The sequence below is a fragment of the Stegodyphus dumicola genome, chromosome X2, assembly GCF_044657685.1.
Source record: "Stegodyphus dumicola isolate Sdum_Otavi_A_Nest chromosome X2, ASM4465768v1".
NCBI lineage: Eukaryota > Metazoa > Arthropoda > Arachnida > Araneae > Eresidae > Stegodyphus > Stegodyphus dumicola.
Window position 1 is genome coordinate 172,925,611 of NC_140781.1, and position 27,599 is coordinate 172,953,209.

Genomic DNA, 27,599 nt, shown 5'->3' on the forward strand with positions numbered 1-27,599 from the left:
TCTTTTATAAGTACACCTGTTATGAATCCTCAGTTGATACAACGTAATAAGATACAGACAAAATCTTACTATTCCAAGGATGTTTGATTGAACTACAAAAAATAAAAAGATTACCATATCAACACCAAATGTAATTTTATTCACCAACTCAGAAGTAGTCAAAACTCATCTATATATATTTAAAAACTGTAAGGTATATTTTAATTTTATGACAGTTATTTTATGCCACTTTCCTGTCTCTTCTAGCTTCAGCTTACAATTCCTTACAAGAATGAGCTTTTAGACCCCCGATAAATGCAGATGAGAAGTTGAGTAGTAGTATTTAAGTCAAGTTCCACTGACTTCACCAGAGAGAGTTAGGGTTCCTGAATAGCACGCGTTTGCTTTTTGGCTACGTCTCTCTAAACTGTTACTACGCTCGGCCATATTACGTGCTTTTTGATAGCTTCGCTGGCTAAGTTAATATCACGGACCAACTAGTTTAGAATTGTGTTAGCTTCGGCTAAATCTCTTTAGTTAGTCATTAGTTGGTTCTATTTATTACATTTAAGCCCAAGTGGAGGCTTTGCTGTACACCCTGAGAAATGAGCCGACTGTATATCTTTATTAATGACAAAATAATGGGTAATTAATACTTATTGAGTTTACTTTCCTCTTCTTGGACTTTAGCGATTATTCGCTTAGTAGTTCACTAGGTTCTTCGACATTACATTTTACAAGATAAATGTGAGGAAACCTATAAAACAAATTGAATTTCAAAGATAAAAACTGTTGCCAAAACGATAATACAATAATATGTAGAGTAAACATTTTTATTTATTAAAATATTTGGGAGTTACTTTCAAGCTAATTATTTACGTTTTATACCGTTACATTTTCATTATTTCTTTTCTTTTCTTTTTTTCTTAATTTTAAAAAGTAAAGCATGTTTTTTATTTTTCTGTTCATTTCGTCCATTGTGCTTTAATATCATTACTAAACGTAGTCAGAATATTATAAATGCGATTAAATACTAATTTATTACGTATTATCGTCATAGCTAAACATATTTGCCTTTGTCTAAAATTACTTGGTCAGTGACTGGTGACCAACAAGAGGTAAGCTGAAACTTGCCGTTGATCACCGGTAATCTTCGAGACGGTGAATGGGTTTAAGTTGCTTGAAATTATTTACAATAATGCAACTTGTCAACCACTGTCGTCCTGCTGGCCGTTCATGTCAGTACTCGCATGGGCATCGTTATTACTTACATCGACTTTACGGGGCAGACTCGCATGAATTTGGAGCTTTGAGGTTCAGGGAAGTACGTTAATATTTTACACTAACAAATTACTTCAAAAAATTTCCTAATTCAAACTGTAAAATTAAGTAAACAAGACAAAATGAATGCTATTAATTAAAACGTTATTTCTGACATTGAAACTATTAATATTCCTTCTATAATTTCAGTCTAATTTTGTAGTGTACAGCTGCAATACCAGACACCATTACTATCTTATATTAGTTAAAAATTTTTGATTTATTCAAAAAAGAAAAAGGTTATTGACAGTTCATGCGAATTTCTATCCTTAATCCAGGTTGGTATAAATAATGCAGATACGGTTTCATTTCTTGGCAGAAGAAGACGCAGAGTAGTAGCTAATATTTTAAGCATTGCTTTGCATCTTATATGAAGCTAGAAAATTAGTAATTACGTAGATGTATTAGAGTAATCCATAATATTCATGCACAGAAAAACATTAGGTGTAGTAGTTCTAGTAAATACCCAGTGGAATTGAGACATTAGTTAATTTGATTTCATGGGCGACAACATTCGTAGTTTTGCATAAAGCATGCTTCTCTTTAAGTAAATGGTTTCCAGGAATGATAACATTCTTTCATGATAAATGTCACAGGAAAATATTAAGATCAGAGATCTATATTTAATGCTAAAAACTTTTAAAAAATTTAGATTCAGCAAATTACACATAATTGTCATCAACCATATGAAGAATTTTTTGTTATTTTATTTGTTTATGTGCAATGTTTACTCAATTATTTCTTCCTTTCATGCCTTTTTGCTCTAACTGTGATTTAAAACTTTTGATTTTCTCACATAATTTCTAATTTCTTTTCTGAATTCAAAGTAAGTCTCTTTAATAAAAATAATCAGTATTTTGAATTTCTGAAACTGGTGTCTTCTGCAGATACATTTCATTGCCATTCATTCACTTCATCAATTCTTCAAAATATCTTTTATATGAATTCGGTTCAGTTTCCAGTAAGTCAGCTGGCTGCATGAATGTTTATGCAATTATTTTCCATGTGCAACATAAATGCAAGTCAGTTTCCCTTATAAAGTCCTTAACAAAAGCCTTTCTACCTTCAGGCAGAAAATACTTTGTCATATTCAATTAGACAAGCAAACAATCCTCTCTTATTTGAAAGTAAAAGGAGAAATGGGAAATAGAAAGGGCACCTTTTCTCCCCAAAACCGCAAAGAAGTTTGTGAATTAAATTCTTAAGTATGAGACAAAATTATCGTAACGTGTTATGTTTTTCCCCTCCATTTAAATCCTTTCGCAATTTGTTGCTACAGACCTTTACCAATAATACCCCAAATGTCCAGATTTTAATCATAATAAGAATGTTCAGATTTAAACTATTCAGCATAGCAAGAAATTTTATTTGTATATCTATTCTAAATAATAACTAGCAATGCAAAATCTGGCGTAAAAACGTAGTGTAGAAGATATCCGCAACAAACCACAAGAGGCAGGTAGATTTTCGCATCAAATTTTCATTGTTGTTCATCGTCTAGTGCAGTGCTTCTCAAACTTTTGACTAACGCGTACCATCTAAACAAAAACTGAAAACATTTAGTACCACATTACACATACACTACATTTACACTACATTTACAATACATTTACAATGTACACATACACTACATTTTACAATGATTAATTTCCAATTTCTCAACAGAAATATTTAAAAAAATTATATTTTGCCAATTGCGCAAATTATTAGCTATTTGTATTTATGCACACATAAAAATATTAGATTAAAAATTAGTTACCATTTTAATTATGAAAATTTAAATTATAATACTTTTAATCCTCACATTTAGTGTGAAATTTATGCCTGTTTAAGAGAGATCAATTTCTTTATGTCTGCTATTATTTCACTTAGTTTTAACCTCAAATTAGGATCCACTTTTAATTTTGTTCTGTAATTTATTTTTCTTGAAATGTTCAATTAAAGTTCGATCACAGGAAATTTCTATTAATTGTTCTTTTTCTTCACGAGATAAAATTGCAATTACATTTCAACAATATGGATTTCAAATAAAATTTTCTTTTTTTCATAATCCTAGGAAAAATACCTGTTAAAATTATTGATCAGTGGAAAACCACGATTTTTAATGTCGGATATTAATTTTTCTTTTATTTTCAAGATATTTTTCGATAGAAAACTTTCTTAATGTGGTAAAATGCTTAAAAATTTCTATTTAATTCTTTGATTATTAGCTGGAGATTTTTATCATTTTATTTATTTTATCTCTAATGGTAAAAAAATTGACGCTTTGCCCTAAATTTAATTCATTTAACTTTCTGAAAATTTCAGCTAAATATGCTAAATGCACTAGCCATAATTCACTAAATAAACATTTTTGCGATTCTAATTTTAAATCACAGAGGAAAATTTTAATTTCTAATCAAATATCAAAAAGACGATTGAAAACTTTGTCTCTGGATAACCACCTTACTTCGAAATATAACAAAAGCGTTTCATGTTCACTGCCCATCTCCTGGCATAAAATTGTAAATGTTCTTGAATTTAAAGCTCGGCTTTTAGAAAAGCTTACAATTTTCACAGCTTGATTCAAAACGATTTTCAGTTTTAGGGAATTATTTTGATTACTAAAATTTCACGATGAATGAAACAATGAGTAAATTTAGTTACAAGGTATTTCTCCCGCCTTCTTAGCGAGCCTTCGTGGTGTAGTGGTCTGCATGCTCAGTGCGTTTGAGAGGTCCGCGGTTCGACCTGGCGAAGGTGGTTGCTAATTTTTCATCTCTCCTGCTTCCAAAAACTCCTAATGGCTCTACAAAGTTTCAGGTTTCACTTTATTTATTTGAGAAATCGCACCGGAACAGAGTCGTAGCTAGGGTTTTCAGCGCCCAGAGACAACTGAAGATTTCGCGCCACCTACTGCTTGCCAAGGATGGAAAACTTTTAATTCTAAAATGTCGTAACATCAGTTTGGCGCCCCTTGGATTCTGCGCCCGGGGACAGATGCCCCCTTGCCCCCCTCTAGCTACGCCCCTGCACCGGAATGTGTTCCTGTTAAAGCCCGAGTTCCGTCACTGCATACGGCAATGCATTTAATTCAAGGAATATCATTCTCAGATATAAAATTGTCAATTACTTTGAAAATTTCATTTGCAGTTGCGCTATCATGAAGAGATTCACAAAATAAATACTCTTCAACAATTCGAATATCTTCTTCGAAATGTATGTAAACCAATAATTGAACAAAGTTCGTTATATCAGTACTTTCATTCAACTGCAATGCGAAATACTGTGTTTTATTTTTTTACTTATAGAATTTTCCATTTCATCAATTGGTCGACTTACTGTATCCTTTGATAACAGAATTTTATTAAGTTCATTAGCTGATTTTCGTTGAATACTGTTAAAACGATATCTTTAGCTGCTGGTAATATAAGTTTTCTCCAATAGTGTGAGCCTGACCAGTCTTGGAAATGCTTAGACTTACGAGGTAACTAGCTTCCAAAGCATTTTCACTTGAGGTAACAAAAACTTTCATTACTTGTTTACCATTTTTGAACTCCGATAATTTCTTCTTAAAATATTCTTCAGATTTATCCTTTAAATTGGCCTGCTTAGAAAATGTGTTTTAAGAAACTATGGCTTCGTACATTGATTGGATAATACTTCACCGTAAACGATACACTGAGGTTGAGTGTCCTCTTCATCTCTATTCCAAGTAAGCCCAGTGATAAATAACTTTCATGATATATTTTCGATAAACAATTTTTCTTTTCTTTTCAATATTCTGAGTGCTAGTAGATTGTCCTGGATCCATCACCTGTGAATCATCATTTTTTTCGCTTAGTCAATCCCAGCCATTTTTCCATTTTGAAAATATAGGTTTGTTTTATTATTTTTTCTCAAATATTTGAATACACTATATATTACGAGTTCTTCAAAACCAAACGACGATATTCCTAAATCGCGTAGGAAAGTAAGGAATGCAAAGCAACAAGAAGATAAAATACCTGCTGTTAAAGACAGCAAAGCGACGTAAAAAAAATTATCCTAAGTGAAAATACAGCAATATGAGCCCTGAAATGGTAGCGGCATAACGTGTAGTCATGCTAATTAAAATACTATTATCTTTTTATGGGAACTTGTGTTTATTTCTAAGTAACTGCAACAACAATTTCTATTACTCCTTTTAAAAACATCATTTATGGAAAATTGTGTTATGTTTATGGCTAAAAGAATATTTGTGAAAATAAAAACGGATTAAGTCAATGAACGGCTATTGACCTTGAACAAAGATCAGATCGCATACATTTACGAGTATTAGAGGAAAAACTTAAATAGGATGTTGGGCTATTTAATTTTTGAGTTTAATAGTTAAAAATACTTTGTTTCCGCACCACCTAATTTTCTCTTGCGTGCCACCAATGGTACGCGTACCAACGGTTGAGTATCGCTGGTCTAGTGACTCGTAAAATATGCGATTCCCATTACATGTTTGCCATCAATCAAAGGATGACAGAAAATGTCTGACGATTTTATTCTAGGACACCCTTTATATATTCAATTATATAAAACTAGGTCATGTTACTTAAATTGTAAAATATTTGAATATATAGTGTTGCAGTCTTCGGGTTCGTGGATTAGGAGTGATTGATGACAAAACTTGATGTAGAATCAAAACACAATTTATTTAGCCAGTATTACTGAGGACATTTCCAAAATCACGTTTATGGTTGTGGAAAAACTACGACAAACACGCTAAAACAATCAGCAACACAACCTTCATGCTATCAGGCTGAAGGTTCACGGTGACGACAGCTTCACGGCAAAACACTAGAGTACAGCTCCCGACTTCGTCGATCGCTGTCGGAGCTCAACACCCTGAAGATAAAACTCGACGATACACTACACACACTGCTACTCCGCGTACAGGCAGGGTTTGTATAGCTTTTGGAATGCCTTCGAGAACATTATGTGCCAAACCGGTAAGAATTGATTCTAGTATGTTCTCCAACAGTCTATGGCATATCGCCAATTTTGTCGCTAAATTCGTAATTCCGCGCCAAATATGGCAACTCTGCCTTCCCGTGTCATTTTCTGGCAATCCTAAACCCGCTTTACGATAAAGCTATCTTACCGCGACTGGACATTTCGTAACAATATATATATGTATATGCGTGTGTGTGTGTGTAGTAATAGAAACCTGATGTGGTGACACAAAATGTTAGTGATGCTTACGCTTTTTCAGGTGATTATGTTTTCGAATAACAGCAGTTCCTGAAAACTCATAGATCCTCTTTATTTTACATACATTTTTATGAGACATAGTAAAGTAATATACAAGTAAAAGATGAATAATACATCCGCTGTTCCCTGGTTACAAAGTTCCTATACCTGTAATTGTAATTGGAGACAGAAAATATGAGAAGCTGTAGACAACAAGCTATCAGGCTAAAAACAAGCGTGAGAAAAAAAATATTAGGCTATTCACATTAGATTAAGACTGATAAAAAAAGTAAACGTTTTAAGTAAAGGGAGCATAGTATTGCTTTATTGCTATTGATTTAATTAAAGTTGCGTTTCAATTCTAGTTGGATAAATGCTTTAAAGTTCACTTTTGCCGTTATGTAAGCATATGCGTCATTAACATTAGCATATGACAGGAATTAATTTTTCAAAGACGCATTTCAGAAAGATTTATTACAAGCACATCACTATTTTCGAAATAGAAAGTGGAAATAAGCAAATTAAAAAGCAGATGTGAGGCGCGATTACGAACTAAAGTTAGAACTTTATTTTATATACATATATTAAATGCTTTATTTTTATTTTGCAATATTGCCAACAGCTGTTAACTTGTTTTCGATTTCAATGAATTTTAGTTAATTCAGTATTTATATATACATATATATATTATAAGCAAAATATGTGTGCCTTAATTATCATTGTTTACTGATATAATTCTGAAATTCATTACCATGCATAAATCTTCATCAATTCTTAAGGTTCTAATTTCTACATTTTTTTCCCTTAGTTTACGTCAATTTTTATCTGAAGTTTCAGTTTTTAAAATATCCATACAACGTTATTTTCCAGTTCAGAAGAAGTCTTGTGATTTATTTAAGTTTGTCGATTCTGTGGGACTTTCGTTTGAAAATTATCAATGATTATACGTGGCATGATATAAATTTTTTAAATATCAGTCATTGCATTATTAACTTGAGAAGATGAGTTGTAAAATATTTTCTGTCGTTTAAACTGAAGTTGGCACTTTCTTATTAGACTATTGTTATTCTACTGTATAAAATTTTAACTGCTTCTATTCCTTTGTCAAATGTATTAACTTTTTAATTTTAGTTTTGGGACCAGTAGAACCGGAGAAATTAGGACTAACTTTAACTCATGAACATTTGTTGCATGATTTACCCAAAGAAGTTTTCAGGAAGCCTCTGCCTCCTGCTCTGCTTCATCTTACTGACAGAGATTATGCTATGCATAATCTAGGATGGATCCGACAATATCCGTGAGTTATAAATAATTTAAGTTATTCCTTCTTTCATTTGAAACATTTTCATATTTTACTTTTAACTATGTAGAGACATTAGTTTGTTGGAAAAGCTCTATAGATGAAAAATTAGCAACGCCTTCTCCGGAAATCGAACCACGGAATAAGCCCCCAGCGTGCAGACCACCACACCACGAAGGCACGCCAAGAAGGTGGAAGAAATACCTCATATACTCTCGCTTTGTAAAGGGAGACTGGGTTTTTTTTCCTTAAGCGACCCAATCGCCAAATTCTGGGTGTTGAGAATCATCATCCAACACCCTTTTAATTCGGGCGCCACTGTAGAGGCACTAGGTTAATTGGAAAAGCCGGAGAGATGAAAAATTAGCAACGCCTTTGCCGGGAATCGAACCACGGACCTCTGGAATACACGCCCAGCGTGCAGACCACAACACCACGAAGGCATGCCAAGAAGGTGGGAGAAATACCTTATAACTATCATGGGGAAAACATGATTATTTGAATTGCTACCAATGATATTTTCTTTTAAATTGTATATCTTTTAGAATTTTATACAGTGAATTTACTTAAAATGACAAAAAATAAGTATTAAATATTTTATCATTCATTTAACTCTGAAGAATTTTGACTAGTTTGACCGAGAACTAGTTTTACTTGGACGTTTGATAATAATCGGCTCTTAGTTTATAAAACAGATAGAGAATTTAAAAAATAAATATAGGAGAAAAAATGAGATAATAAAAATTTTAATATCAGCTTATCTGTTTCTTTTACAATCAAATTACTGCAGTTTTCTTAACCAGCATATTCTTAACATATGTCCTTCAAGTAAGTTTTTTCATTTATATGAAAAGCAGATTCTATGACTCATGAAAACGCATTTAATACAGTTCATCTTGCATTAGTCTCAAGATGCAGCTGCTACGTCTTGTCCTACTGTCGAAGCAAACGAAATCACGATAGAAATTCATTTACAAAACCATTAGGTAATTTTATTTACAGGGTTTTAATCTAAATTTGAGAACAGTTTACTTATTAATGTTTATAAATTTCTGTGATACACCTTACAAAAGTCTAAAAACGAAGTTTTTATTTTGACTTCAGGTTTTTGGCATTTTTTTTAATTCTAATTTCTCTTTTCTCTGCAAATATACTCGTAGTTCTTTATTTTCACATTTAGTTTTGACATTGAATATTTAAACTTGGAACTATGTAAAGTTAAGCTTAGAAAATAGGCTTACGGTGAAGTATCCTTTGAGAGCTTTAATCTCTTTTGCTTAAATCACCAGCTTTTCTACGCTTGCCAACTTATGTTCTTAAATAAATTACGGACTGCTAGCCATCTAGAGTCCTTGACCCGCTAAGGCAGTGTTTTGCAGCATTTAAGTATACATTATTTTGGTCTCAGTTTGAATATTTAACCGATAAAAATTTTGCCACTCGTTATGTATGTATATATACTCGTAAATATATCTTTATAAAATTATGTTGTTGCGAGAAGAGGCGGTGGGGGGAGAAAATGTGTATCTCAATAAACACCAAAGAAAAGATTATTCATGCTACAGTAACTTCTGATCAGATGTTCGCAACCGATCTTGAATAAAAGGCAAATCGTATTGTCCTTAAAAGTCTTTTGAAACTGGTTATATTTTCATCATCTAGAAATCATGTCAGTTTTTTTTTAATTTATTCATCTCAGGTGTATGATATATAACAATTTCACATTTTAAGTTTTTACTCCTAATCAATGCAGAAATAATTACAGAATCTATTTATTCCTAAGGGTTTTAAGAGGCGTTATTTTTTTTTTGTATTGTCACTCCTGATATCTGAAAAAAAAAAAAAAAAAAGACTGATAGAAGAAACAGATAAATCTGTTACATTATTTTTAGTAGGTGAATAGCTCCGAATCGCTTTGTCTTAATCAATTAGCTTAACATAAGTAGCATCATTATTATTTTTTTTAATTCTGTAATCTGTTATAAGAAACACCGAAAAAAAATTTTAGTGAAAAAAAAATAATTAAAAGTAGTTTTGTAGTATTATACGTATTTTTGCAGTAAAAAAAATGTCTTGTAATTTCTTCTTCACCAGCCCACAATTCAGTTGTACTGTCATATAAGTATATTATAAAAATTTCGAATTTAATTTAACCCATGATGCTGTATGTTCGTTTATCCTCTTTTTCTCTCTTCGCAAATTCCCCTGAAGGGTCACTTCTTGCATTTCGAAGCGAAGTTACGTTCACGTGCTCTAAATGTTAGAGTTGTCTATCGGTGCAGGAATTGCGAGATCGAACAAAATAAACAGCAGTCAGATGGTACAAGATCGAGGCTGATGGGCAGTGTGTGGCCGCAGCTCAACTCCCTTCAGTTCTTATCTTCCGACATTTGAGCTAACAGAGGAAGCGGGCAAGACAGTAACGGGAAAAAGACATCACACAATCTTTGTTCTTGTTCTTAGTAGAGATCAGCGGCGAATCTAGAAGTACAAATTTTAAACATATTCCAAATACTGGCACAGAAAATACCTACGTTGGACCTTACATTTAAGTTTTCAAACATTTATTTAAAAAAGAAATTTATTTTTTGAAGAGGTGATAATTTAATCACATATTGCTTTTTTATTTTTTCCCACCGAGCTTTATTTACTAACAATATTTCTAGTAGCATTTTAGGAGTGGGAGACGAAGAAGATGCTAAGATGCATCAGATGCTCTCAAAAATGGGAAATAATAAAACAAAGATAACTCAGCAGCAGCAAAGAGTAATAAATCATAAAAGAAATTTATTGGGCTTTCATCCCGAGTTGTTAAAACTTAATATCGTTTCAGCAAGCATAGGAACTGATATGTAATTAACATTAATTTAATAAGCTATAAATACCTGTTAACTGTTGATGACGTAGAGTGAATTTCTGTTAGTATTTCACTCTCATTTTCCCAATTTTAATAACGCGTAAGGAGGCTTTAGGTCTGCTCCCTTCCCTCCCAAAAGCAATTTTCTAGTTACGTGGTTGTCAGCAACTGCATTACATTCAGGAAGTACATTAGAACGTTGTCACCATTACTTAGCCTTTAAGTAAATTTTTGACAGATAATTTAATATTTAGAGATGACGTTTCCGGATTACTGCTATTTCTTTTCCTCTTCGTCCTTATAATTAAAAACACTCTCCAAACTGCTTATTCAGCTATAGATTTTTCAGAGCGATTTTTTTTCGCTCTTTGCTTTCTTATTAAAGTTTCAATCGTGTATCATCTTCTGTTTCTTCTTTATATATATAAAGAAGAAACAGAAAATGATATATATATATATATATATATATATAACTTCTTTGAACACACATGGATCACATGGAAGCAAATATACATTTGCAGCTTAGTTAGTCACAATTTTTTTCCGTTTGTTAGCCATTATTTAGAAACATTTCGACTTCTAATAAATGTCTTCCGCTTACCACTTTATAGCAGTTATTCCATAATAAAAACAGTTAATTAAATGTGAATGATGCAAGTTTTCGCCCTTCGGTTACGTCTAAATGCTAGAATGAAAAATTTAAATCATTTTTTAATTATCTTTTCTAACTGAATTTCTTTTGTTCTCTATATAGCTGCAACCCGTTTATCTTGCCTCTCTAGCTATGTATAATGTCAAGGCTGGTACTATAAAGTTTGCTCAGCTGTGATTAGGATTGCTATACCTATGATGTCAGCTATTTTAAATCAAACAAAGTTTTTTTAACCTTTTTCCTGATCAAATATTCTTTTCCTATTTGTTTAAAACACGTATATGTGAAAATGGTGGTTAAATTGCAGTTTTCATGTTCCACTCTTTTATTAAAACTGAATAATTTTAATTGAGATTAAAAATTTGTCTTGCACAGCTATGAAATCTTTCATAAAAGATTTTAGAAAAACTGAGTAGGAACCATGATCGTCGCTTTCTACTAAAGTGATGTCAAAGCACTCTGAATACCTTATGGTTTGAACATGTACTAATTTTAAACAACCGACTTTTGTCCATACATAGATTTATTCACAGGTTCTCAAGTTTAACTACCTTCTGTAAATGAAAACAAAAAAGTGTTGTAACCTTAACTATGAAAGCCATCAACATTTATTTATGTTTTATGAAGATATTTTGCATTACAAATATTCATTAATTTTGGCACATTTATTATTTATCTCTCCAACATTGCTCCCAAAATCTATTCCTCTGAATAAGGATTTTCCTTGTAAAAAAACAAGTGTAAACAATTCTTAATTTGCAAAATAATGAAATTAAGCTCCGCCTTCTTATCTGGTACCGACTTTGTAAACTTTGAAATTTTATAGCATAGATTTGCACTCCATTTAACAATAACATTGCTCTTTCTTTATTCTTTCCTTTTCGAAAAGTTTTACTAACCTTCTTTTTAATTTTCTCAAAAAAAGAAATGTTAGTTAAAAAAAGTAACTAATGTAATTGCTTTATTATTCTGAACGCGAACTTATTTCTTCTAGTTCATTAATCGATTGTTTAGAAAGAAATTCTTCTCCTCTTGATGCTCACTTACATTGCTTGGCATTATTATAAGAGAGTTTACCCAAAATTCTTTTCTTAGAGAGCAATGTTGGCCATGTGCATGATTTTCATTGTCTGATTGTAATTTTTTTTTCCCAGCTCATCAGCAATGCAACCCACATTGTGATCAAGCGAGGTTTGAGTTAGAAATGCATGTTTACTTCTCTATAATTACTACTAATCTTTAGTTAATGTCTTTTTAATCTATATCTAAAGACAGAAACTATGTTGACAGATCTTTTTTGAGACGCCATGCGAAGTTGAAAAAAAGCTTTTCAGTGGTACGAGTGAAAGGAATCTTTTAGGTGTTCTTTCGTTGTTATCTCGTATTTGGCTTAAGTAGTAGTTTTCTATGTTAGAATTTCTCAAACAAAATTGTTTATCAATGCTTGGATATTTGAAAATTGGTGAAGGTACGGAAGAGAAAAAGCTTTTTAATTAGTTCTGTTGTAATCCTCCCCGATTTCTGGAAAAAACTATTTTTACTTGAGTAAAATATTCATTTGGCAACTAAATCTTTTAACAAAATATTATCGACTTGTATCTTTCTTTGAAAGTCCGTATATTGCTTCTGAATTTTGAAGTTATATGTTGTTAAAATTGAGCACTTTGAGTCTGCTACTTTTAATGCCATTATAAATTCTTAAAATGAAATAATAACGTTGGTAAATATAATTGCATTTTGAAATAGAAATGATTCAATGAAGCGTCTTTTAATTACTAATTTGATTTCCTAAATTGAATTATTCAGGCAACAATTTAATCGATTTCAAGCTGTCCGCCACAAGTTTATCATCAGAATAACGAACAGAATTGAAAATAGCTCCATTTTTGCCAATAAGTATCATATCCATGTTTACTTTCAGAGCAGATAATGACCATGGGATAGCACAAAGTACACAATATGAGAGCAATTTAAAAGCAATGCTCTCTATTTTTTTCCACAGGTTAATTTTATTTCAGGCAGTTCCTACTTGCATTCTTTCAATGTGAACCCCTTGCTTCACAACGACAGTCGTGATTCACTGCCTTGGAAGATTTGCTATTCCTCCTAGGATCTTAATTTTATTCGATCTTTGAATAGCTTGGGACCAAGGCGATGGCTTCCGGAGTACCTTTGCTGAAAAACAGCAATAGCCTCCACAACTTCGTTAAGAAAATATGAATAATTCAGGGGTAAGCATAGCTAAAGTTGAGAACAAGAATCGTTAAGAGTTAAACGCTTGAATAGCTTGGGTAACTGCTGAAAAAACCTCTTTTATAGAGGGAAATAGCTATCTATGAAAGGGTTCTTTCAATTTGGTGAAGAATTTGAAATCTGGGGATTTTATAGTTAGCCCTTTTATAGTTGTCCTTCGGAGTTAATTCTCCATCCTTAAATATGTTAAGTCATTTTTATGCAATTTTCTCCACATTTTTTGCAACCACTACCTCTAAAATGCCACAGTAATACTTTTTCACATAAAACACATTTTTCACATTTCGTATCTTTTGAAATAATGCCTTGATAATCCTAGGCAAAGATCATCATTTACGTAACCAACTGTTGAGCATGTTGAAATCTTTATGGTAGCGGAGCCAAAGGAATCCACTACATTGACTACGATTTCAATCCTGATCAAATTTTTTAATTCAGGTTTTGTCAACTGCCGTTATTCGCGATAGCAATCTTTCACCTTAATCATCAAATCTTTGTTTCAGTAACACTGCATTAAGCAATAAGTAACCAACTGGGCACAAACTTCTTCTTTCTAATGTATAGCTTCTATCAAAGTACTGATGGTAGTGGTTCCTTTCTAAAACAAAAACAAACTCAAACAACAATCATGAACGAAGAGGAATGAAGGAAACGAAAAGAAAATGCTTGTTTCTTGCCTGAAAGAATAACGTTCAAATGCATCGTACAGTAGTTTAAAATTTATAATTTGCTGGGACATACGTTTTGAACACAAAGCAAAAGAAATAAAGTTTTAGCATTTTTATGCTACCATATTAATTGCATAAAAATGCGAAATTCTCATTTTAATTTACTTCAAATGTTTCATTATGTTTTAAACAATATAAATGGGGATTTGCAGCTCTTGGAAAATCCAGCTGCGGCTCTCGAGCTTTCAGGAAATCTACCATGCGGCTCCTATCATAATAAAGTTTGGTCCCCCCTGGCATATAGGTGATGCAGGTTGCAGGTTTAATTCTTCATAAGACTTGATTGTTTGTGTATATGTCCTTCCCTATTCTCGCGGATGTATTATCGTTCTTCCCTATTCGGATTCAAATCCCAGCGATTTAGCTAGCTGCACAGTAGCTTTCATGACTTTTCTAGTGTCAACATTAATACAAGACGGCTTCGCTTAAAAATTCCTCCACAAAAGGCATTCCTTCCCTACGTAGACCTCCATGAGGGAAATTTCTTCCTACTGGTAGGTAGCCTTTGCGTTTATTTCCGTAATCAAAAATTATCTTAAAAAGTCCACTCTATCCTAGTGGTGCACACTGAGCAACATTATGGGTGATGAGACGGCTAAACGTCAGACGGATTGGAGTATTTCCGATGAATTGTTACCAAGAAATCGTCCGGCTAGTGGAGTATTAAAAAAATAGTACTAAATAAGAGGATAAAGAAAAAAAAAAAAAAAACTGGGAACTTTCGGTTTGCCAGCTCCATCGAATACTTTAACAATCAAGTGATTTAAGGTTCTTTCTTTCCTTCTATTTTTTTCGCCCCGCTCACTACCGGTTGAATTTCTTTACAAAGAAGTATTACTATTATTTTGTAGTGCACTACAAAAATAAATACAGACAATTGAAGAGACAAATGCTTCGCGGATGGAGTTAATGTACTTCAATGACTCACTTCACGTTCGACTGTAGGTGTAACTCTACCGAAATGAACGTTTTATCCGTAGCCATAGCATGCACTCTTTCTTATACACACCTTGAGTAGATAAAATTTTCCATCCTCCTCTAACGGGTGCAGTTTTAGAATTAAATCCATCCCTAACTATCAATATATTATTCATGACAGCTGTATTTAATAGATGGACAAAATTTTAATGATTATATTATTTACATTTCGAATAAGAAATTATATTGTAAAAATTATGTTAGTTACATACCTAATGTAATATATGTAAATGATTATATTCCTTAAATTTTGGAGGGGGGAGAATATTCTTTCTCATCATACGCTGACATCATACGTCGCAGATATGTTTGCAAAATAATTTTATCCCTTTAAAGTAAGAAACGTTTTTTAAAAAAAGTTTCCTTTAGTAGTTTTGTAAAGTTATCGGTACTATCTACACTAATATTTTTTTATATTCGGTTTAAATTTGTCCTTTCCTTTCTTCTTCAATACTTGCCACCTTGGAGATGAAAATTAATTCATAAACAAAAATAATAATAATACTTAATGAATTTGAGCGCAAAAGCTGATATAGTGAGAAAATACTACTTATAAAAAGATTGAGACGCAATCAACTGCCTTTCTGCCTCTGATGTGTTTACAATCACGCCATATTTTACAGTTTTGTTTACCAAACAGCTCAACACGCAAGTCCAAGTGTGATCCGTGTGACTATAATATTTGTGCTGCTAATATTCACTTGAACATTTATTACTCAGATAACTGCTAAGCACTTTTATAATCTTGCCAATACTGCTACAGAAAGAAATACTCAATTTTATTTTCAAAGAAAGAAACATTCAAATTTGAATTAGCTTCCTTAAAAGAATTAGAATTAAAAAAAAACATTATTATGGACAGATTTTTCTCGGAATAAAGTGAACGTTAATGGATTAAGGAAGTTCCTCGGATCTGTCTGAATTGGTTGCTAGTTAAATAGACAAAAAAGCTATTTAAAACTGTTGAGTTTTCAGTTAAATCCTTTGTTTCTGTGTTTTTTGTGAAGTTTTAGTTTGTTTAGACTAAAAGGGAGGATTTATTTCAGTGTTACGTGTACCTTATAGCTTATTACAGGTTACATTTTTATAAATATTTATTACTTTTAAAACTTTTTCATAATGTTGAGTTATCCAGCGTCACAATCTGTTCTGTAAGTCACAATCTGTTCTGTAGCATTTGTTGTTTAAGCCTGGAGCAAAAATTCTGTTTCCTATGTTGAATTAAGTAACAAATTAGACTACAATCTTGCAACTATTTTGCTTCTTTCCCTCACAAATATTTTTCGATTTCATCGTAAGAGTACTTTTTTGAAAATGCATTTACACGCGAAAGCCAACGGTCGTGATCCATTGAAACCGTCATGAATTTTATTGTCAAGCAAGTTCTTCAGTTAAGCACATATAATCACTTGTAGATATAGCACTTCTGATGGTGAGCATATGTTGATCCAAAACGGAGTAGAAGTTTTACCATTTTCATTTCTGAAATTATAAATTTAGAGCATAAATTAGATCATAATTTCTGATCAAAAAGCTTAAGCGTTTATTAGAAAATGAGCTGGAATATGCGTAATCGATTATTATTTTCTTATTCAGAAAATAGCTGATAATATAATACTGCGAGAAGAACTGGTTGAGGAATTACGAATAAAATTTTTGTGTGAAAGGTAAATCCCGTAGAAATCGAAACCTTTTAGGAAACACTAGATTTCTGTCAACTAAATCAGTTTCTAGCAACCAAATAAAAATATAAGATATGGTGTTTGGTCCAGAACTACTTTCGGAGTTGTTTCTCCGGTCGTTTCTCTTCATGTTAAACCAAACACAGTTTTCTCGTTCTTAAATAAAACAAGCAACCGTAAAATGTTTTCACAGTGAAGTGAAAACACCATTCCTCTGTGTAAACTCCATCTACATGTTTAATGGTGTTTTCACAATGAAGTGAAAACACCATTCCTCTGTGTAAACTCCATCTACATGTTTAATGGGCCATACTGTTATTTAATCGCGATCACGATGATGGCTCATTTCTGTACACTTAAATGTTTCTTGTCACATGATATGAAAGATAAGTTTGACAAGGAACGAAAATTTATTTGAAACGTCGCCAGTATGATTTAAGCTGCGACAGGAGTGCGATATGCATTGCAACGTGTCACACCCCCCTCAGAACTTCAAACAAGTGTATTACTTTATAGCCGTTTGCTATTTGAGTAAGGAAATTAGACATTTCATCCAAGACGTTGTCCAAGAGAAATACGTTTGTTAGTAAATCAAACGTATCATGCAAATTTTGCGTCTGATATACGTCACCGGAAGCGAAACGCCTACCGGTGCCTGTCTGTTTGGTATTCTCGTTAATCAAGCAGATAGTTTCGCAGAAGGAAGTTAGGATGCTCAGTGTTACGTCACTTCCTGCGACTCTTTCGAAAGATTAGTTTGCCTATTTCATAGCAGATTAAAATTTGTGGATGGAGAAAATACGTCATAAATGAAAGAGGAAGTAAAAACAGTGGCGCTGAAATGAAAGCCTGTATTTTCACCATCAAACTTGAAAGACAAAACTTTCGGCTAATCAGAAAATATCTAGAAATAGAATAAAAAGTACAAAAAAATGTTTTCATGAAGAGAGGAAATTCGCGATGAAATAGTTAAATAAGAAAAATACAGTAAAGTGCCGAAATTGGCTAAGCTATAGCTGGCCAGCTAGGAGCTTGTTTTGTATATTTCATTCTAATGCTACGTTACCTATGAAATAAGTTCTTAAAATGTTACTTAAACACGAGATATAGGGCAAATAAATGGTTTGCCAAAATTTTTTGTCGAAAGAGATAATTTCTATAATGACTCTAGGCTGAGCAAAAAGCCAATAAAAGGAAACTGCTTCGAGAATTCACCCATCAGATTATACTTCTGTTACATAATCTGAGTGAGCCCAATTTCAATTCCTGTTTCAACAATTTTATATTTCCTCTGAAAAATTTGCAAAACAGATATTACGCATATGAGTTAAAAGTTCAGGTTCAGGTAAAATACGAGATATAAAGTAGCACAAATTTAATCCACCTTAAAATTATAAAATTTCGTTAATATATGCTAACGTAATATGTTTTAATAAATCAATTAAATTCCTGAGATGTTAATTCACTTCTTTGATTTTTTCTCAAATTCATTTATGTTAGAAAGGTTAAACTTTAAGAAGTAAAATTTCAGTTAGCAATTTGTTTAAAACTGTTAGATTTTAGCGATTGTTTTAGATGTATATATTTCCACTTGTAACAGTAATCGGTAATCAAGAAAATTAGTCTTTGTGTCCAGATTTAAACAGAGTTAGAATTAAATTACTGATTCAGTTTCAATGAAAAGCTCACATTTGTTCTTAAATACTCTTAAATGAAACCTTTTCACAAACCTTAGATTCTCCACATATATACACTGAAGTTGTATGGAACTTATATTAAATATTAACTCTGGCTCTATGAAGAGAGTTAGGCGACTTATCTTCCATAATCTTTCACTGAAGTATCACCGAGCGCAGAAAAATGTTTAAAATAAACCTTTTTATTAGTAATTCACACAATCTTTTCCCGCAACCTGTCGGATTAATACAAATAGAAATCAAAATCAAATTTAAATGTTAAAATATAAGATTCAGAAGATAAAATATGTCTATGACATTTGGCCCAAAGCCTCTTCCTTACTGCAGCAAAATAAGGCTAGAAGGCTAAAGCCAATTCAAGTAAATTTAGGAGTTGGGAGAAACCATCGAGATGATCAACTTTCACTGCCAAAAGACATACCTTAACTTCCAGAATTTATATCTTCTTGTTGTAACTTATCTCACTTGTTTGACTGTAACATCAGAAAAATTCCAAAAATTTTGTCATCGCTAGGAGGACAGGACTGCGTCTCTCACAGGCATAGGCCTTGGGCACCTTATAGGTGATTGTACGACTTTGTCATTTTCGTCCCAATTTAGAAGGAGAATCCTCCGGGAAAAGGGGCCCAAGGGTCTCCTACCTCTCTTCTCTTACCATCAAACCGCTCGAGAGGACTTTTAGTTCACCGTATATTATAAGTGCCCCACGCCACAAAGACACGATACACTTACAAACATCAATGCCTCCTCCAGGCCTAACTACTCCTCCAGCTCGTTAACCACTGTATCGATCAGGGTAGCACACTTCTCTTACATACATTAACTAATTTGCACCTTGATGGGAGCCTACGAAAGTAGAAGTGACAATAAAAGCAAAAAGTAATAAGATAATTTGTTCATGAACACAACACGTTACAAAAATAGAGTTTATCCCATTTCTCAGAGTTTTAATTTTATAGTCTTAAACGAGAAATTCTTTGTCAAAAAATTTAATTTATAATTATTGCAGAAACTACAAATATCTGGGCTCAAATTGGGCTCATACTTTATCTAGGTAATGAACTTATCATATTTTTTGTAGAGCAAATACGTTATTTTCTATAATGCAAGTGAAAGGCATTTCTTCGTTTGCAATATCTTAATAAAAATTATGAAAATAAAAATATTACACTTAAAATGACAAAAAAAAATGACTCAAAAAATGACATTCCATCCTCAGGAATAAAAAAAATTCACGTACAAAAAGCGATGCAGACATATATCAAAAGACATATATCACATATATCAAAAGTAACTTAAGCACAGTTACGTTGCTTGTCATGAAGGCAAAAACCATAGAGAAGGAAATTATATAACATTTCCCTTTTTGCTTAGTAAATGTTTAGTCAAAGAACTCTTGTTCTAGCTAATTGACAGAAAGGCAATAAAAGCAGGAAAGTAAAATATATAGATGCAGTATGTAAATGCATTGACAGAACTACTCATTTGCTATATTTTAAAGGCAAACTAAACATCGCACCCATTAATTTAATGACATAATTTCTTAAGTAACTACTTAAAAGCATACATTGAAGTGCGTAGCTTTTCATACAATTTAATCAAGAAAAATATTTTAACAGCAATTGTCATTTCACTTGTCAGAGGAAGAACAGCCAGCAGTTAATTGAAGTTTCAAAATTTTTAGAGTTCTGAATAACTGGAATTCTATTGCGATTCTAATTTATTGCGAGACTGTACAAAATGCACACTTAAATTGCTAAACGAAAAGAAGACTGAAAAGAAGAAATACAGCTTTAATTACCTACTTTAAAATCAATTGCCTCTCTAACAAAAGAACACAATTTTTGAGCTTAAGTAAATTTATTGGGATAAATTAATATAATTTCGTTTGAAAATTTGGTAATATATATATATATAAATATAAATATAAATATAAATATAAATATAAATATAGAGAGCTATTCATTTTAAATGCTTTCTTATAGGTACTGTTTTGATGAAAATAACGAATTTAATGATGAAGCTGTTCGTAATGCAGTTAAAGATGAAATGAAGTTTTTCAAGCAAAGTGGAGGCGGCACCATCGTCGATAATGGATCAGTAGGCTTGAGATCCAAAGATCAAGCGAAATTTCTCAAAGCTTTATCAGAAGCTTCTGGCGTAAATATTGTTGCAGGAACTGGTAAATAATTTTTCTAAAGTATATTAGAAAGTTTGTTGTGTTTAAGAGGAAAAATTAGCGATATTATTCAATAGTTTTATCATTGATTTCTTTCTATTTCAAACAATCCACTCTGCTCTGATTTCCTAGTGAAGCGCTTTTACTGACTAGTCACACCCACCCCAACATGGAAATGAAACAGTTACATTAATTATAATAACTGTAATGATAAGTTAATAATAATGCAAAACGTGATATTATCATATAAAACGCTTTTAACTTACCGTAAAAAATTATAAGTGTATGTAAATATTTCTCAAAAATTTTTTATATTTATAGAAAAAATGAACTCAAAGAACTGTAAATATATCTATATAATATAAAAAAAACCTTAAATTTTATTTCAGTAGTATAAATCTGGGATAAACTTGAATAAATAACTATCTGGAAGTCAGAAAGTAAATCTTAGGAGCGTATCAGAGCTCTGTACGTTGTAAACAACTCACTAAAACAGAAAATAGTTCATTGAACAGTAATTTTTTTTTCTGTAACTATTAGCTTATCGCAGAAATAAATAATTAGAATATAATAAATTGATTTGCAACAAATTTTGGTAAAATGTTCGGTAATTAAGAGACATTATGCAATATTATCAATGCAATATTATCATCTTTACTTAATTCATTTATTATTATTATTATTTAATTCGTTTAAAATCAAGACGAGAAATAATTTTGTTATACTCTTAAAATACACATGAAATCTTACACTTAACCAAAACTTTTACGTGTACCTTTGTTTAGTCATTTCGTCAAGTGTAATAAATCAGTCTTTTGGCTAGTTAATAAACGCGGGCAAAATTCTGCTTTAGAATGGCACTGATTTCAAATGACACTCTCAGTGTTTCGAAAGACGTCATCAGATTTGTCTTTCGTAATGCATTCAGTTTTTCATCTGTAATCCACAATAATTTTAACTTGTTTTTTTAAAATTCAAGTTGCATGCACCTTTTGTATTAACTAACTGCTAAATAACTGAATGCGTTCTCCAAAGCAATTAATTTTTATCAACAGAAACTTATATTTGTTTTGACCTTCAGAATAGGAGTTTCTGCAAAAAAGTAGTTAAGTATTTAATATTTTGAATTCTTAGATTACATATGCATTGCATTTGGTACCCTTAATCTTCTGTACTTTTCTTACCATCCAACCGTAATTATCTTCATAGTGAAATAATTTCTGTCCTAAGTTTATCTATTTTTTAAAGTATTATTATTTCTTAAATTTTTTAGGCTTCTATGTTACTCAGTCACAGTCCGTATCCACGCTGAACATGACCCAAGAAAATATGGAAGATTTAATACGAACCGATATACTGAAAGGCGTTGATGGCACGGGCATCAAATGTGGTGTAATTGGAGAAGTGGGGTGTTCTTGGCCTCTTTCTGGTAAGTTACGTGATCATGTAGGTTTTTACTACTGAAAAAATTTTATATCAATCATCTCAAATCATTTTCCTGGAATTTTTACTTTATTTCTAGGCAAAATAATCTTCGTTACACTTTTACGAATTTTATGATAATGGTTTGTATAAAAAGAGATACATACTATAAGTTTTGAAATTCCTGACAGTCCAAATTTATTGGTAAAAGTTCGATATCTCCATGAACATTCGTGCTTTCAGATTCCTGTTCTTAAAATCTAACTATGGCTAGTATTATTAGTAAATTGGCAACTGAGGTACAGAGTGGTCATAAAACAATTTCTATACACAGACAACCAAAGATCGCACTGCTCAATGACTCAAAAAGAAATTTGATACGTAGGGATTTCAAGTTATGCGCTCGAGAGCGCGATTAACAGCAGCAACTGTCACAATTACGGTTGCAACGAACTAATTTCGAATGACAACTACTTTTTCGTTTTGCTGCGTGATCGGCACAGTAAAAAAGATCATAAATGGCGTTGGAAGGATACCTATGGCTTGGGAAACGCCTACGCATGAGCACTGAAAAAGGAGAGGAGTGGGAACGATAAAACGGGAAAGGAAGGCGACAAGGTAGCAAAATATCTTACCTGAATTAAAAACATTCTCTATAGCTACCTTCACGATGACATATTGCATGTGACAGATGGTGAGCATAACAGGTACATTTAATATAGCACGAGGAATCTGCAGAATGACACGTTTCAAGGATAAATCAAATACTTTTTTCAGATTCGTAGTTTACATTTTGTACTTCGGATATCTTTATAGCCAGAAATCTGTTGGTGCAAGATTAAAGAATTGTAAATGACGGGGAAAGTACTCTTCAGGCGATGCAGGCACATCCGGAGCGCGACCAATTAACAGATCACACGACAGAGGAAGGTTATGACCGGAGAGCATCTGGGATGGGGAATAACCGGTAGTCTCGGGGACAGCGCTGCGATAGGCCATCAAGAACAGAGATAACGTCTGATCCCAGTCCTGATGGTTTCTGAAAACCATCAGCGAGAGGTTATTAAGGATGGTTAGATTAAACCCATGCCCTCTGACAGTGGATATAAAGATGTAGTTTGGGTTTTCTCTAAGCCAAATAGTTTACAGAGTTCTTTAATTACAGCCGAGATAAAATTCCTTCCTTAATCTGAAGGTAATTAAAGATGCATTCCGAACCTGAAAAGCCAATGCTGTATAATTACTTCTGGTACCGCGACAGCCTCTTTATCAGGAATAGGATGCGCTTAAAGCCACTTGGTGAAATTATCGATGGCAATGAGGATGTATTTGTAGCCATCAGCAGTTCGGGGCAGAGGTATCAGGACTTCAAAAGATCCTTCATTGTAATGTTGCAGTTTCTCTCCGCTGCGCTTCTTTGGGCACCACTTCTGCAAGTCAGCATTTGCATTACACATGTAGAAGGGCTCTTGAACTCTCTGCAAAGTCTTCAAAATTCCGAAATAGCCTCCTCTCGATCTTCTATGTAATTCTTTAAGAATGCCCTGGATCCGGGATCTTGGAAGTCTTAACTGCAATCGAAATACCTTCCCATCATTTGATTCAAACTTCTATGAGTTCCAGAGAACCCATTATTGTTTCGCTGTAGGACTATAAACCGAAACGCCCTGCCAGGTAGGTTTCCTACTTGAAGACTCCATTAGGGTACTTATGGCTTTACTGTCCTCGTCTTCCAATTGGTCTTTCCTGACTTCTTCGTCACTCCATGGGTCTGAGTCAGACGACGTTTAATGCGTATCTTGACATACGACCGAATAAATCAGCTGAGAATTCGCTTCGATCTTAAAATAAAATCAGCAGCTTTCTGGACAGGATCTTCTAGACAGGGCGTCTGCGTTTCCATAAGATGATCTTTTCCTACGACGGGTAGTGATATCAATTTCCTGGAGTCTCTGTAGCCATCTGACTATTTGGCCTTCGGAATTCTTGAAATTTAATAGCCAGATCAACGATGCATGATCTGTGCGGAGGAGGAATTTTCTGCCGTAGAAATAATGATGGAAATGTTCTACGGCTTTAACGGCGAGCAACTCTTTTCTGGTTACAGAGTATTTCCTCTCTGGGTTAGATAGACACTTGCTCCAGTATGCCATGACACGTTCTTAGCGGTTTATTTCTTCGGACAAAACAGCACCGACACTTTCATTGCTCGCATGCGTATCGAGAATAAATTGTTGGTCGAGCAGTGAATACGTCAGAATTGTCGTAGCTGTTAAAGCTTTAAATTAATTAAGGAAGTGACCCAAGCTTCAAAGCAGTGCTTCACTTCTAGCGCGGAATGGCCCCTCATCCCTTTCCTACCTCCATGGGAAAAGTCATAAAATCAAATCGATTAGGTGGATGGGGGGCTGCGCCTTTTTCTGTACCTTTTTCTGTACCGTCTTGAGCTACTGACGTAGCCCGCATATGGTCATAGGGCAAACTTTGTTTTGCAAGGTGGACCGGGCTGCGCCCTAACAAAACAAAACCGTCTTGAGCTATTATTTTGTGTATAAATTTAACTCTTTTATCTTCAATTCCTCACAGGGTATGTTCTCAGAGGCAGAATGCATTTCATCATTTTTAAAGGAAAAATTTTATTTCCTTAGAAAGTCTAATCCAAATATGCAAGGGTGTGTAACATCTGTCGCAATTAAGCCGTGGGATGATAAGCGGCACTTCCAAACGTGATGGTAATTTTTAACTTTCCATCGATGTCGATTTTATCACCGGACAAATTCTGGAAAGTAACGTAGGCGGAGTCTAGATGAGTTTCGCTTCCAGTCATTGAGCAAATCTTTGATGGTAACATCGGCTTCTGTAATGATCATAGGAGTCAAAGGAGTTAATAAGAATTATTATATGTGTTCCTGCATTTTCTGAATTTCTTTTAAATCCAAACTACATTTCTTCTCAGAGTTTGAAAAGCGTTCCCTTATGTCCTCTGCTGCTGTACAAGAAGAGACTGGCTGCCCTGTCATAATACATCCTGGAAGAAATAAACATGCTCCAGAAGAAATTGTGCGTATATTTCAGGAAGCTGGAGGAAAACTTTTTCAAACAGTTATGTCACATCTTGAACGTAAGTTTTTTTTTTTTTTTTTCAAAAAATTAAATTATAATGACAAAATCAAAAGCTGATGTTCAGTAAATGGAGCTTTTATATAAAACAGTCTTATTCCTCTTTAGTAGAGGCTTAAAAACTGCCTATTTCTGCCATCTACATTATTTATATAACACCAAAAAGATTAAGTAGCATTAATTTAGAAACCTACAGATTAGTATTTATCCTCTTTAATCAGAAATAATAATGATAAAATAACTGCTCCATCAATTACCCACAACAAAATTTTGTTTTAAAGCTCTTTCAGGATTATACACGATAGGATGATAGGTCGAAATTTTTTACGTAGGCTAAACAGTACCAAAGTGACTGATAAAGTCCCGAAAATTAGAAGTTTGTCGAGCTTTCAATTCCCGAAGAGTGAACAGTGAGGATGAATTTTCATAGTTTCTCTATGTGTAACATGAAAACAAGACAATTTTCCTAAGAAGATTCAGAACGCAGACATCCTGGCCCTTTATTAAATAGTGCTCATATTCTGATATAATTCATTAAATAATTAATCAAGTAACTTTATTTATTTCTGAACTTCGTAAATTTGATGTTCTAACGATAAACTAGGCCAACTAATTCTCTCTGCAATAGTAATTTTCTCAACTTATTTTAAGTGTCGTAATCATCATTATAAGTTACATATCAATAAAAACCACAACCCCATTTTTACTCCTCGATTGGCAAGAAGAAAAGGTTTGGTTCAATGGAGGTCAAAAGTTCTGTAGCAAAAATCTATAGTGTATAAGGTGTTTCTCTCGCCTTCCTAGTGTGCCTCCGTGGTGTAGTGGTTCTGCACGCTGGGCCGGTATTCCAGAGGTCCGTGGTTCGACTCCCGGCGAAGGCGGTTGCTAATTTTTCATCTTGCCTGCTTCTAAAAATCCTAATGTCTCTACAGTGGCGCCCGAACTAAAAGGCTGTTGGATGATGATTCTCCTCACCCAGGATTTGGCGATTGGGTCCTCTAAAAGCCCCAAACGCTCTTTAAAAGGTGGAGTATATAAGGTATTTCTTCTGCCTTCCTAGTGTGCTTTCGTGGTGTAGTGGTTCTGCACGCTGGGCCGGTATTCCAGAGGTCCATGGCTCGACTTCTGGCGAAGGCGGTTGCTAATTTTTCACCTTGCCGGCTTCCAAAAATCCTAATGTCTCTACAAGTGTTTAAAATAAAGACACTTATAATACAGCATTTAAAAAATAGTTTGCTTTTGAACTCAAATCTCTTTAAATAGTCACTCACAAAAGTGAAACTCTAACTTTTAGCCACATAAATTACCGTTTTCTGAAACTCTTTTCGTCTCTTAATCTGTTATAGCTTTCTCTGACATCCGCTGTCTTCTTAAAACGCATTTCAGTTGGTTGAGTCACTAATTAATATTTGCCCACCATATAACATTGAATCTCACTCCTGCTGAAATTTCTTACTGTTGAGCTGTTGCATAAGTTTTTTTATGATTTTGCTCTGTGCAATTTAAATTGGAACCAATGTTTTTTAGAATAGTCCTCAATCATTCCTTTACCAAGTGTTTTGCCACTTTAAGATAAACTAATTTATCCTCATTTGTAATTTTGCCTAAAATCCAGTTCAAGCGAAGTAAAAGAATTTTTTCATAATCTTGATTTTAGTAGCCTTAAAATTTTCTTCAAAAGTGTTTGTTATCACTTTGCTGCTTTTACCAGAACGTCTTCATTAGAGCTCCGGCACTCTTTGAAAGCGGGCCAAGGTTCATTACAGATCAAGTAAACCTTCTCAAGGGTTACCTCGACACAAAAGTACCGGTGCGTTTTTACCGGGGTCCCCTTATGCAAGTAGAATTTTAATTTCTTACTTTCATTAATTAGGCAAACAAAAATCCTACTTACATAAGGGTGTCGTTACCTTATGAAGATTAATTTTTTCGAGTTAAATACATGCCTTCATGAAAGCAATTTTATGCTGGCATACCCTTGGGAACGTTTATATCTTGGCGAATACTGGTTTTTCCGCATACCGATAACAGATACTTATGCAGCAGTCTCGTTCAACGGGATGCCTTCATAAATGTGCCCCGTTCATAAGTGCGTCTAATTCTACAAATATTTTTAAAAATATAAAGGAAGGACCTAATGATAATGCAGGTGCCCACAGACCCTTAACTAAAGCCCTAGATTTTAGGGCCCCAAAACCATCCTATAAATTCTCATATTATATTTTATGTC

At 33.3% G+C, this 27,599-nt stretch overlaps 1 protein-coding gene across 1 annotated transcript in view; it reads left to right on the plus strand.

The window, feature by feature from the left end:
* Positions 1 to 27,599, plus strand: part of LOC118192231 (N-acetyltaurine hydrolase) — a 51,707-nt gene that overhangs the window by 14,493 nt on the left and 9,615 nt on the right. Inside the window, exons 3-6 of the mRNA XM_035363143.2 lie at positions 7,633 to 7,798; positions 20,634 to 20,830; positions 22,101 to 22,256; positions 25,206 to 25,370. Of these exons, the coding sequence (XP_035219034.1) occupies positions 7,633 to 7,798; positions 20,634 to 20,830; positions 22,101 to 22,256; positions 25,206 to 25,370 (684 nt within the window). The remainder of the gene's footprint in view (positions 1 to 7,632; positions 7,799 to 20,633; positions 20,831 to 22,100; positions 22,257 to 25,205; positions 25,371 to 27,599) is intronic.